The 12995-nt window shown below is 42.5% G+C and overlaps 1 protein-coding gene across 1 annotated transcript in view; it reads left to right on the top strand.

Annotated features, from left to right (window-relative positions):
* The window catches only part of prss12 (serine protease 12), a 28014-nt gene that overhangs the window by 2604 nt on the left and 12415 nt on the right, over window positions 1–12995 (top strand). The window contains exons 2-8 of the mRNA XM_037765722.1: window positions 1322–1460; window positions 2490–2662; window positions 2904–3054; window positions 3648–3826; window positions 4649–4790; window positions 4893–5113; window positions 7916–8060. Of these exons, the coding sequence (XP_037621650.1) occupies window positions 1322–1460; window positions 2490–2662; window positions 2904–3054; window positions 3648–3826; window positions 4649–4790; window positions 4893–5113; window positions 7916–8060 (1150 nt within the window). The remainder of the gene's footprint in view (window positions 1–1321; window positions 1461–2489; window positions 2663–2903; window positions 3055–3647; window positions 3827–4648; window positions 4791–4892; window positions 5114–7915; window positions 8061–12995) is intronic.

The raw sequence follows: 12995 nt of genomic DNA, 5'->3' as shown, positions 1-12995 counted from the left end.
CTTGAGGGTAAAGAAAAAATATGCTGTATGGATAGCTATAAATATGTCACTTGCTGTGATAATAAAAAAGACAACCAGAAGGACATAGTCCAACAAACAGTGGCTTTACTGCCTTATAGCGGCTTGTGTACTATTTTTAACAGCAACATCTCTTTCTTGATTTTTTTCTTTTTCTAAACTGGTTGTAATGTGACGACACAAATGAAAAATGATGTCAATGGTAGGGTTGTCAATCGATTAAAATATTTAATTTTGATTAATCACATGATTGTCGATAGATTAATCGTAAATTAATCACACATTTTTTATCTGTTCTAAATGTACCTTAAAGGGAGATTTGTCAAGTATTTAATACTTTTATCAACATGGGAGTGGGCAAATATGCTGCTTTATGCAAATGTATGTATATATTTATTATTTGAAATTAATCAACAACACAAAACAATGACAAATATTGTGCAGAAACCCTCACAGGTACTGCATTTAGCATACAACATACCATAACATGGCAAACTCAAGCCCAACAGGCAGCAACAGCTGTCAGTGTGTCAGTGTGCTGACTTAACTATGACTTGCCCCAAACTGCATGTGATTATCATAAAGTGGGCATGTCTGTAAAGGGGAGACTCGTGGGTACCCATAGAACCCATTTACATTCACATATCTTGAGGTCAGAGGTCAAGGGATCCCTTTGAAAATGGCCATGCCAGTTTTTTCTCGCCAAAATGTAGCGTAAGTTTGGAGCGTTATTTAACCTCCTTTGTGACAAGCTATGACATAGTTGGTACCAATGGATTCGTTAGGTTTTGTAGTTTCATATAATGCCAGTATCTTCACTCTAGCTTTAAAACAGAGCCTCCTACAACCTACAAATCACAAGTTGAGTTAATGCTTTAAAGAAATTAGTGGCGTTAAAACGAATTTGCATTATTATCGCGTTAACTTTGACCGCCCTAGTCAATGGATGTCATGAACTGAAGTGCAACGAGAACTTCTACATGCAGCCGTTTTCACGCAAACACATTCATTGGATCATTTATAAGACAGTCGTGGGCCTGTATATGTGCTCTCCTGTCATCTTTACAAAATCAAATACAGCCTGCCCTCTTCTGTCGCTTCTCTTTCCACTTGTATCTCTTTTTTACCTCCCAGCTTTGCCCGTTTTACTTTTTGTCTGTCATCCTGCTACCTTTACTCTCTCTCTCTGTTTTTCTTGACTTATATATTTTGATACGGTGTGACACATCTGTTTTGTATCATCTTTTTGTATGTGCTGTATTAACATACATCTAATGTTCTCCAACCCTCTTTTCCATCTCAGGCTCTGTGCGTCTGCAAGGAGGCCGCTCCAAGCTCGACGGCAGGGTGGAAGTCTATCTGGGAGGAGTGTGGGGGTCTGTCTGCAGCGATGACTGGGGGGACGAAGACGCCGCAGTGGTTTGCAGACAGCTGGGCAAGGGGTGAGAGAGAGCACACACATGCGCTCAGACATGCACTATGTGTCTGCCTCTGCCTCTTATATTCAGACACAGGTGCAACTCCAGTCACCATCTGCCATTTAAATTCACTATGTGGTGATGCCTACAGAGGTCTGACATATGGTTTGGGTGTGATGGAAATTTGGTGGGAACGTTGAGAGAATTTCACAACACTTACAGACCTACACATGCATGCACTCTCTGCACAGTCTTTGTACTTTTCTTGTGTGACCCTTGCATTCCAACCCCCCCATTCCCAAGAGGTATTTAAATACCTTCAGTGCTCAGCTATTTACCTTGTTACCAGCTCTCTCTTGTCCCTCTCTCTCACACACACAAACACATACACATGTGCGACCGACTGTGTCTTATGGTGTTGAATTTTGAGATGCTTTCATGCTAGAAGAGCCACTGACTTGCCAGGTCTCAAGGGAGCCCGTCGACGGATCATACGTATCGACAGTGTTCATAAGCTGGGTTGTAGTCGGTTGAGAAAGCGTCTTATTACCCCGGAGAACAGAGACGTTCTGTGCGCTTACTACACATGTTGACACTAACGCCAGCGCTGGCACGCATGCTGACATGAACACATGCCTGTGTGTGCATAAAATATTCACACAGGAGTCAATGAAAGTCCACAGCGGAAAGGAAAGAGGGCAAATGTCAGCCATATGTCAGCTGGAATCGTTGGTGATGACTTTCACGTGGTCTGTTATTGAAGCTGTAGGGTGTAAAACTGCTGACCGCATTGGCCCCGGAATGGCAGATAATGATGAACACACAGATGGCTGAAGGTTACTGCTACCAAGCTTAAAAGGCCGCTTTAGCCAGGCTGCAGGATTTACCTCAGATGATATGAAAAAAGTAGTGCCAAGAGACTCTAATTAGGTTGCATTTCTCTTGAAAAATGTTATCAGATGAGACTGGGTTTGGTGTTTGATGCCAGTTGTGGGTTCAAAAAAAAGAGTATTTTAAATTGGAAAACTTGCTCGCTTATTGATGCCCTTCCAGGATCTCGGGCCGTGCACGTGCAGTTCCCCTGTTTGGTCCAAGCATGGCCAAGCTCCATTGGAGGGCGGTCCATTGCCAGGGAGAGGAGCCAGACCTGCTTCAGTGTCCTAAGACTACCTGGAATGGAGGGGAATGTTCTCTGGCTGCAGCCATCACTTGCACACAGCAGCCAGGTAGGCATTCCTCATGGGTCTGTGATGGATGGATGGATGGATGGATGGATAGAGGTTTGCATGAATATAATGAGATCTGATAACTCTGCAAACCTTCAACAAATCTACAACCCTTTCTCAGTTTTAGAATAGTCCTACTTTAAAATGAAAAAGAAAGTCCCGGCATTTTGTGTCAGCCTGCGTATATTCCTTTACGTAGACTGTGAGAAAATATGTGTATTTATGCTTGTGTTGGTTTCAGCGGTAGTGGCGCTCCCTATACGGCTGGTGGGAGGTCGATCGGGGTCGGAGGGCACAGTGGAGGTCTTCCATGCGGGGCAGTGGGGTTCCATATGTGACGATCAATGGGACGTCAGTGATGCAGAGGTGGTGTGTCGACAACTGGGGCTGAGGTGAAGGGGCACAAACACACACACACACACTAATGTTCATATTCACATTATTTCCAGCCAGTAATTAGCATGAAGGAAATACATTGTGAGAAAAAGAGGAAAAAGTGTGACAGAAAGATAGACAAGGAAGCTAAGATGAGTTGATGTGGGTGTCCTGCTATCTGTCTCTCCCTCTGTCTCCAAAAGTATGAGAAGTATTCTTTCCATTCGGACACACACAGAGAGGAGCAAGCAGTAAAGAACATCTGGGGGTCAGATAATGAATCAGGCTCATTGTTCCTGCATGAATTCTGGTACCACAGAGATATGCATATTTAGCAACGCTACACTCTCAGCAAATGTTCCTGTGTGCATTTTTTTGTGTGTGTGCCACTGTGTTGTTGGTGTTGCAGTGTTTATGTACGCACGTGTGGCGAGCATTTTCTCAAAAACTGATTTGAAATAGGGTTTATTCCATTCAATTTCCAGATTAAAGAAATACTGCATCCTATACCCTGTATTTTGTAAGCCAGTCAGTGCATCTGTTTTTTATTGTATCAGTATTACTGCAAACCAAACCTTCTATTCATCTTTAGCTTCTCTTTTCTTTGTAGCGGTGTGGCGAAGGCATGGGGCCTGGCACATTTTGGCAAGGGTTCAGGCCGTGTGTGGCTGGACGAGGTGCGCTGCACGGGCAATGAGCTCACTCTGGAGCAGTGCCCAAAAAGTGCCTGGGGGGAACACAACTGTCTGCACTCTGAGGATGCAGGAGTGTCCTGCAACCCCCTTACAGGTAGAATGACACCTGACTCAGCATTAGCAGTCCATAATAATCACCGATTTTTTACATATAGAGATATGGCAGCCCCTCCAGGAATTCCCACCTTATCCAGCTTTTCTTGCTGGAGACAATAGACCTTTCACATGGCAGACATTTTAGCTTGTCAAACACAAGTGCAACTGATAGCATTAAATAAAAGTCGCATACCATTTCTTGTGCCTATATTGAATAGAGCAATCATTAATGTTATATTGTATACACCCGTGCTTTCCCTGCTAAGACAAGTCAAAATGTTCTCATTGAAAAAGGTATGGAAATTGTTTTTTAGGAAAGAAAAAAACAAATCAAAGACCCTCATGAGAAGGATGCAAGGGGAAGGCATTGGAGGAGTGTTTTTAGGAGAGCTCATGGTGGCCAGGCCCGGAAATATGGAGGCTGAATATTGTGCAGCCTGAGCAAACAATGTGGTTAAGGATCTGTGTAGTTTTACCACACACAAGGAGAGGAGTAAGAGTCTGGTGTGTTGCCAGGAGACCAATATGTGAAGACATAAGGACTGAATCCTGGCTACAGACACAGGACCTCCCAGAGTCATTACTGCAGCCAGAAATGACTGCACTAGCAGTGTTTTATCTGAATAATTGCAATGCAACTTGCACCCTTTGTGTGTGCTATATTGTGATAAATAACAATAACTCAATGTATTTGGAATTTTTTTTTTTTAAATCTGATTAAATGCGGAGGGAAGGTTATGAAAAAATATACATTTCTAAACATATCGTCATTAGCGAGGGCATTGCTTAACTCTCTGCCTGTCTTCCTCTTTCTGCCCAGATGGTTCTACTAGATTGGTCGGAGGTGCAAGCAGCTTTGAGGGACGTTTAGAAGTATTTTACCGTGGTCAGTGGGGGACAGTGTGTGATGACGGCTGGACAGACTCAAACACACAAGTCGTGTGCCGACAACTCGGTTACAGGTAATGTGAAGTATTCACGCCTCAGGCACAAACACATGCCCTCTCAGTACTATCAATAAGCATGAAAAAATGTGTGTTTGTGTGTACATGTCTACCTTGCAGATTAGGTGAGACTCTCCTCTCCGAAGGACTGGACATCACCCCAGTCCCACGCTTCGGGGTGGGGTCAGGTCCCATTCTTTTGGATGATGTGAGCTGCACAGGGAAAGAGCCGAGCCTGTTGCTGTGTAACAGGAAGGAGTGGCTCCGTCACGACTGCACACACCACGAAGATGTTAACATCGCATGCAGCCCTGGTCGCAATGGAGAGAGTCTTCCATCGAGTAAGACAGAATCTCATCTTACTATAACTTACTTACTTTTAAAGGAACAGTGTGTAACATTTCAGGGGACCTATTAGCAGAAATGGAATAGAATATTCATAACTATGTTTTCATTAGTGTATAAACACCGGAAACTAAGAATCATTTTTATTAGCTTAGAATGAGCCCTTCATATCTACATAGAGAGTGGGTCTTCTTCACGGAGTCTGCCATGTTGCTCCGCCATGTTTCTACAGTAAGCCCAGAACGGACAAATCAAACACTGGCTCTAGTGAGAGCCTTTTACGTTTTTACGTTACCTGAAGGCCACCGTAGTCCTCCGACATGCTTGTGAAGCTGTGGTAATGTGGGCCGCAGAGTGCAAAACCGTGGTACCGCCAGCCGCCGTCTGACTTTTTTTTTAACCCAAACCCAAACTAATAAATACATGAAATCAATAATTGAGTCTTGTGTCCTGCAGTGCTGCAAAAAGACAAGATTCGATCTATTTAATCTGGATTATTGATATGGTTAAAACAATGGAATCTTCAGAAATCTTTACTTGAGGATGCCAATTCCTTTTGAGATCCAGTTGGAGACACTCCGACACTGCCTGTGCGTTTCAGAGATGACTTGAATGTGTATTTGAATCACTTTTATAGCTCACATGGGCTCCTGACTACTGACCTTTACCCCCTATTAGCCAAGTTCTTTTTAGTGGTTCCTAGGTGGAGACTAAAAACAGCGTTTACCATATGGGCCCCTCAACTCTGGAAGTATTATCTGGATGAGATCAGGCTAGCTCACCCTCTGGTCTATACATTTTCTGTTTGTTTTTTTGTAAAGCTCTTTCTAAGAATAAGAATTAAGATTATAAATAAGACATTAGATAGATATTATTATCAGTAATAGTGTTAGCTTGAAAGAAGGATTGTAGACGCTTATCTTTGCACACCAACTTTATAGGCAATGAAGAACAGGAAACCAAATAATGAAAGCCTCGATGTAGTTTCCCGTCACTTCATAAAAGCCGGTAATGGAAGTGCAAGCTGATATCTATGAAATCTGTTTCTAAGATCTCTGCCAAACTCAACCTGCAGTCAATTTGATCTCGACTTACTTAGAAGAGGAAAGTTCTCCAAGAGACTGACAGACAGAATGATGTAAGTCCTGCTAACTCTAATAGGCACAGCTGTTAGTTGGCTTGTCCTGCCTTAATAACTGGGCCGCTTGTAAAGTCTTCATGATTAAACCTACAGCAAACCTTTACCCAAAGTCACTCATGCCACTATTCCTCGCTGTCCCAAAACTATCAGGCACCAGTGGGCTGATATGTTGCCAGACACACAACACAGCACTTTTCACCTCTTTATAAGAACAGACAGAAGGGTTAAGTGGTGTTACTACTTGCTGAAAGAGGGAGGAAAGGTTGACTGGTAGCACCATTAATCAAGCCTACGTCTATAGCCTCCAGACACCAATAAAGACGTGTAAGCATAGAGCTGAATGGAACCAGTAGTGGCTCAGATTTCCCCTCAGACTGTCTTGATGTAACAGATATGAGTCTGATACGCCTGGTGAATGTCACTGAAGGGATGCATCGTGTTTTTAAAGTGATGATAAGTTGGGTTTAGGTAGCTTATGTTTTTTGGCAAGAGCCTGAGGGACACACAAACACCCACTAAAGAATTGGGCCATTACTACATAGCGTTTATGTGTGTTTGCTTGTATGCATTCGTTTGAGTGTTTATGAGTGTACGCAAATCCCTCCTTCCCGCCCAACATGCCAGAGGCAGATTGGTTTGTGTTGTTTTTGGAAAAGGAGAAAAAGCAGATAAGCCGGGCTGTGCTTTGAACTCTCCCTCTCTCTTACTCTCTCTGAGGCCATCACATCAGGGTTGTATCAGAGCAGCCATGTCACGTGTGTGTGTGTGTGTGTGTGTGTGTGTGTGTGTGTGTGTGTGTGTGCTGAGAGAGGGAAAAAACGTTTGTATTTCTAAGGGAGAGGACAAAGATGAGCATTTCCTCAATAGCCAACACCAACAAAGAAGTAAACATTCCCACAATTAACTCGTCCTAGCTCGATGTCCCCCTCCTGCAATTCTTATGTGTCACACACATAATGTTCATTCAACTCAATACAGTCACGGAGAACAATTTCAGGCTAAAGCGACTACTGCTAAAGTCGTTTTAGGATATGTTATTTACAGAATGATTGTATTATACAATGTTTGACCTACAAAACACAACTTTATATATCTCATCATAAAAATACCTGACACTTGGCAAGAATGTAAACTGATCCCGAAACTCTCCACGCATGGAAAAGACATTGGCATTCCCGTAAATGAGATTAGTGTGTGCATGTGTGTTTGTGTGCAGACAAATGATGATTGATGGTCTAAACCTAAAGCCCAGACTGATTTGATTAGCAGTGTGAGTGAATACCATACGGGAGAGAGAGAAAGAACAAGAGAGGGAGCGTGTGAAAAACAGGGAGGCAATGGAAATAAATGATCTTTTCATAGATAGCGACAGGAGTCTTAACAATTTCCCCCTTCTGGACACACAAGTGGTTACGTGCATGAAAACAGACAGGTGTTCAAGCTACTTCCTTTTGTAGGGAACATGAGGGCACATGCCCCATTCACTAGACACGCTAGCCCGGAGGATAAGGTATGTTGGGGAATGTTTGTGTGTGTGGGTGTATTATTTCCTGGGTAACTCCAGAGAACAGAAATAAATCAGTGCCAGCAGGGTGAGTCTGTAGTAGGTCTAAATTGTGTGTGTGTGTGTGTGTGTGTGTGTGTGTGTGTTCTTCAGGTGTGCCGGTAAGACTTGTGGGAGGAGAGAGCCCAAGGGAAGGCCGGGTGGAGCTCTACCTGTCTGGACAATGGGGGACCGTGTGTGATGATGGATGGACTGATCAGGACGCTGAGGTGGTGTGCCGACAGTTGGGATACAGCAGGTATGTATGTATGTATACAGTATGTCCATGTGTGTTGGTGTAGCCTCTTTGATAGCCTTGTGTTTCTGGGTAACATGATAAAAACTACAACAAGCACAATGACTCAATTTGAAGAGATGGGTGCATTTTACAGCTGCATCCAACGATTATGTTCAGTATCGATTAAAGGGACAGTGTGTGGGACACTGTTTGGCGGCATCTAGTGGTGTGGTTGCAGATTGCAACCAACTGAGTACCCCTCCATTCACTCCTCCCTTTCCAGGACTGCGGTAACGTGAGCCGCTGAGTGAACTACTGTGGCCTTAAGGTAACGTAAAAAACGCGAAAGGCTCTCTTTAGAGCCAGTGTTTGGTTTGTCCGTTCTGGGTTACTGTAGCAACATCGCGGACTCCGTGAAGAAGACCCGCTCTCTATGTAGATATGAAGGGCTCATTCTAAGCTAACAAAAACACAACGATCCTTAGTTTCAGGTGATTATACACCAATGAAAACATAGTTATAAATATTACACACTGTTCCTTTAACTAACAAAAACCTCTCGATTAGTCATTTGGCTAAAAAAAATGTCAGAGACAAGTGGAAAATGCCAAACAACCTGCAAATATTGACTTTTGAGAGAGTGGTACATTTGGGCATTTTTGCTTCAAAACTGAAATGATGAAAAGTTAATTAACTTAGTTGCCAATTTTCTGCCAGTCATTTCATTTTCAGTCATGATCAGGATGTTGGAATAGAGGCAACATGCTGGAGAAAGGCTCAGTTGTGAGCTGTGGCATTGCAATGTGATCACTCTATACATTACACCTACTTAAGTGAATCCAGACTGCCTACTGCAAAATCAATCACCACTTCTTAGACTTGGCATCTGTCTTACACTCGCTCCCACAATTCTGTCTGTCCGTCTTTCATCTTTCCATCTCCCCTGTTTCCAGTTTGCACCTCGTCACGCACGTCTCAAGTTTCAAGCTAACCTACAATGAAGTGTTGTAGTACTCGAGATCGGTCTTGGGCTCGAGACCACTTTTTGAAGGTCTCGGCCTCATCTCGGAATCGACCACATTTTACTCTGTCTTGTCTCGGTCTCGGACAAAGACGACTCAGGATTTTATTTCAAGACCACAATTGCGGGGATATCACTAAATATATATATGGCAATAAAAGAGATGAATGAATAGGAATCGTCATTTGTTTTTTGTGGGTGTTTTTATGGGAATGTGGATCTTTTGATCAATTTGAGGAGTGCCTCTGGTTCCACATTTTAAGTGTGTCATGCAGTGTGTAATCTCTATATACAGATTCTGCACTCATGTAGAATATGGAGGCAACGGGACACAATCTTGGTATCGGAAGTGTTCTGTTTTCAGTTTTATAGTAATTATGTAGGAGTAGTATTGATCGATCACATTCCAGCAGGCTTTGGTTGAATGCAGGTAAACAGTCCGTGGAGAGCAAAAAAGGCATAACGCATCGGCTGAATTGGCAATTTGGGAACCCTCCGGCTATCGTCTCATGATGAGTAAGCTTTTTATTGGTTTAAAATGAGCTTGTGAACTGGCTACTTGTGAAACAATCCGGTCGTGTATGTCGGCTCTCAACTCCAACTCCAGTCTTGCATCTCAAGTTGCTAATCGGACTGTAAACAATAAGCAGCGCACGGAAAAGGAAGTCTTGGCCCGATTATATCCCCTGGCTACACCGGAAGACCCAGAAATATAACCCCTTGCCTCATATAGGCTTATCTGTCGGAAGCCGATGGTTCTGAGATTGTGCAGTGTGGGACTCGCACTGGTCTGGTCTTGGTCTCGTTTCGAATTTGATTCACTCTGGTCTTGGTCATGATTTGGTCTGGGTTTAGGTGGTTTTGACTACAACACTGCTATAACGGAAAAACTACAGTATGCTTTGAATCATTTTTCTATATTTCATTAATCAATCTTTACAAATTGTGCACTGAAGTTTTTGAGCACTTCTTATGAGCCTCTGCTGTGAGGCCAGCTGCTTTTATTAGAGGTTTTAGCTGTGCTCTTTTGCAGAGCCAAGACAAACATCCAATTAAAGGGCAGGCCAATTGTAGTGCATATGACACATTCACAGTGACATATGTTGAGGCGAAGAAAACTACCTCATCCTCTCTGTGTCCCATTATCTTGTCCCTCTGAGACACCGTCCCGTTTTCCAAAACATTGGCAATGGGGTGGCAAGGGAAAACTGTACCGTAACAAACTGTCTTCATTTTCTCTCTCATCACTGCTCAGCATGGGACTCTCATCCCTTAGCCACCTAATTTTCTGTGACACATCTGCGTGTAGATGAAAGCCACATCTGGAGCGCATAAGCGTGAGAGAGAGAGAGAGAGAGAGAGGAAGCGTGTTGCAGACGTGTAAAAATCATGTTAGGATCATCATTCTGTCTCGCACAGGGTGTGGTGAAAGGTCATTACATACGCAGCAGGTCCCCGAGGGTTAGAGGTTGCTCTGGTGGTGATAAAACAAAATACACATATACACACACTTTTCACGCTAATTATATTCCAAGTCAACAGTTTGACCCTGAGTCACTTTGAATAAGGACCTACACGAGACTGGACAATACACGCAAACACACATAAATAATAATGATAATAACGCGTTAACGCAAATTCATTTTAACGCATTAATGCAACTTGCAATTTGTAGGTTGTAGCAGGCTCAGTTTTAAAGCTAGAGTGAAGATACTAGTATCATATGAAACTGCAAAAACCTAAGGAATCCATTGGTACCAACCATGTCATAGCTCATCGCGAAGGAGGTTAAATAATGCTCCAAACTTGCGTCAAATTTTGGAGAGGAAAAACTGTCATGGCCATTTTCAAAAGGGGTCCCTTGACCTCTGACCTCAAGATATGTTAATGAAAATGGGTTCTATGGGTACCCACGAGTCTCCCCTTTACAGACATGCCCACTTTATAATAATCACATGCAGTTTCACAGGAAACACTAAACATGAATGAATAACATGAAACAAGGAAAAACATAAACAGAAGACCCAGAACATAAAATCCTCTAGATACTTGATCATCTTCTAAAGATGCAACACAGTCCAGTCGAGAGCCAGTATCCAAGTCTACATCTTTTCTTCCATCCTCTCTTGCAATATTTAAATCTGATCCAACAAAAGTCAAGAAATATGGTTATCCAACATTTCAAAGATAATTCATGGTACATGTGCAGCACATGAAATATGATGTCTGAGAAAACACTTGGCTTTCCTTTCATTTAGTATCCAAAGCAGATTTTTTTTGCTTTTTTGACTGATTTTGTGTTACTGTGTGTTGCCACAGAAACACACCAAGCAGACTTGATGTCAGCCTCTCGGCTTTGTTTCAAGTGACTTGGAGGTTCACCCTTTGCATGCTAAGTCCCGCTCAGGGAGCTATTGGAGACACAATGCTAGATGTCTCAATAAGAGACATGAGATTCCCTGAGTGGGGAAACGAGACCTGCCACCCGTCAAACCCCAGGGACGCAACATGAGATCCTCTCAGTCGGTTATCTATCAATCTTAATTAAAATGACATCTACAGCCTATTCAGGCACACATTCACAACCACAACCTGCAGGCCTGTGTGTGTTTTAGCAGTTTGCTAATTAAAGTCAGAGGTGAGAAAGTGATACAAATACTGTTGTTATCAGATTGTAACAGTGGTCTGACCTGGTTTGCGTCACAGCCAGAGAATGTCAAACCATAACAATCCATACTAACATATCATCACCACCTACTATACGCTTATACACACACACACACACATTCATACAGACAGAAAGATCTGGCAGCCAAGCATTCAACTCTTGAATGTTTTCATTTGTGACATGATTACAAGGTAATTTAGAAAAGAGGCATATAATTTCATAATAAAAACAAATACATAATAGAGTTTTAATCACTTAATCAAAGAAGTAGGACTGTCAATCGATTAAAATATTTAAACGCGATTATTCGCATGATTGTCCATAGTTATATCATGATCAATAGTGATTAATCACACATTTTATCTGTTCAAAATGTACCTTAAAGGGAGATTTGTCAATTATTTAATACTCTTATCAACATGGGAGTGGGCAAATATGCTTGCTTTATGTAAATGTATGTATATATTTATTATTGGAAATCAATTAACAACACAAAACAATGACAAATATTGTCCAGAAACCCTCACAGGTACTGCATTTAGCATAAAAAATATGCTCAAATCATAACATGGCAAACTCAAACCCAACAGTCAATAACAGCTGTCAGTGTGCTGACTTGACTATGACTTGCCCCAAACTGCGTGTGATTATCATAAAGTGGGCATGTCTGTAAAGGGGGGACTCGTGGGTATCCATAGAACCCATTTACATTCACATATCTGGAGGTCAGAGGTCAAGGGACCCCTTTGAAAATGGCCATGGCAGTTTTTCCTTGTCAAATTTTGTTCTAAGTTTGGAGCATTATCAGTAAAAGCTGAACTCGCTGCAATCTAAAAATCGTAAGTTGCGATAATGCGTTAAAGAAATTAGTGGCGTTGCATTATTATCGCGTTAACTTTGACAGTCCTACAAATAAGTGATTTTTTTTTTTTTAAAGCAAACAAAACAAAAACTAGAGACCATCTTGCTATGGGATCACACCAGCCGCAACGCCAAATCGGGCCGGAGGCGTACAGTGGAGGGACCAATGGCCCTTTCCCCACGTCCTAATCCCGATACTTCCGGCGCCCTTGCTCGGACCATCCCATCTTTGAACTCAGCCTTCATTTTGATCTCACCTACACACCTGTAAAGTTTCGTGACTGCATCTTGCACGATTGTGACATTATCTCGTTGAAAAATCTGTCCACAGACAGACAGACAGAACTATGAATACCTGGCAAAATATTCAAAACCGCCTCTGTGGTTACAGTAGGTGTCTTCAGGA

Source organism: Sebastes umbrosus, chromosome 3, assembly GCF_015220745.1.
Source record: "Sebastes umbrosus isolate fSebUmb1 chromosome 3, fSebUmb1.pri, whole genome shotgun sequence".
In the NCBI taxonomy this organism is placed as follows: Eukaryota; Metazoa; Chordata; class Actinopteri; order Perciformes; family Sebastidae; genus Sebastes; species Sebastes umbrosus.
This window is presented reverse-complemented; position numbering and strand designations above follow the sequence as displayed.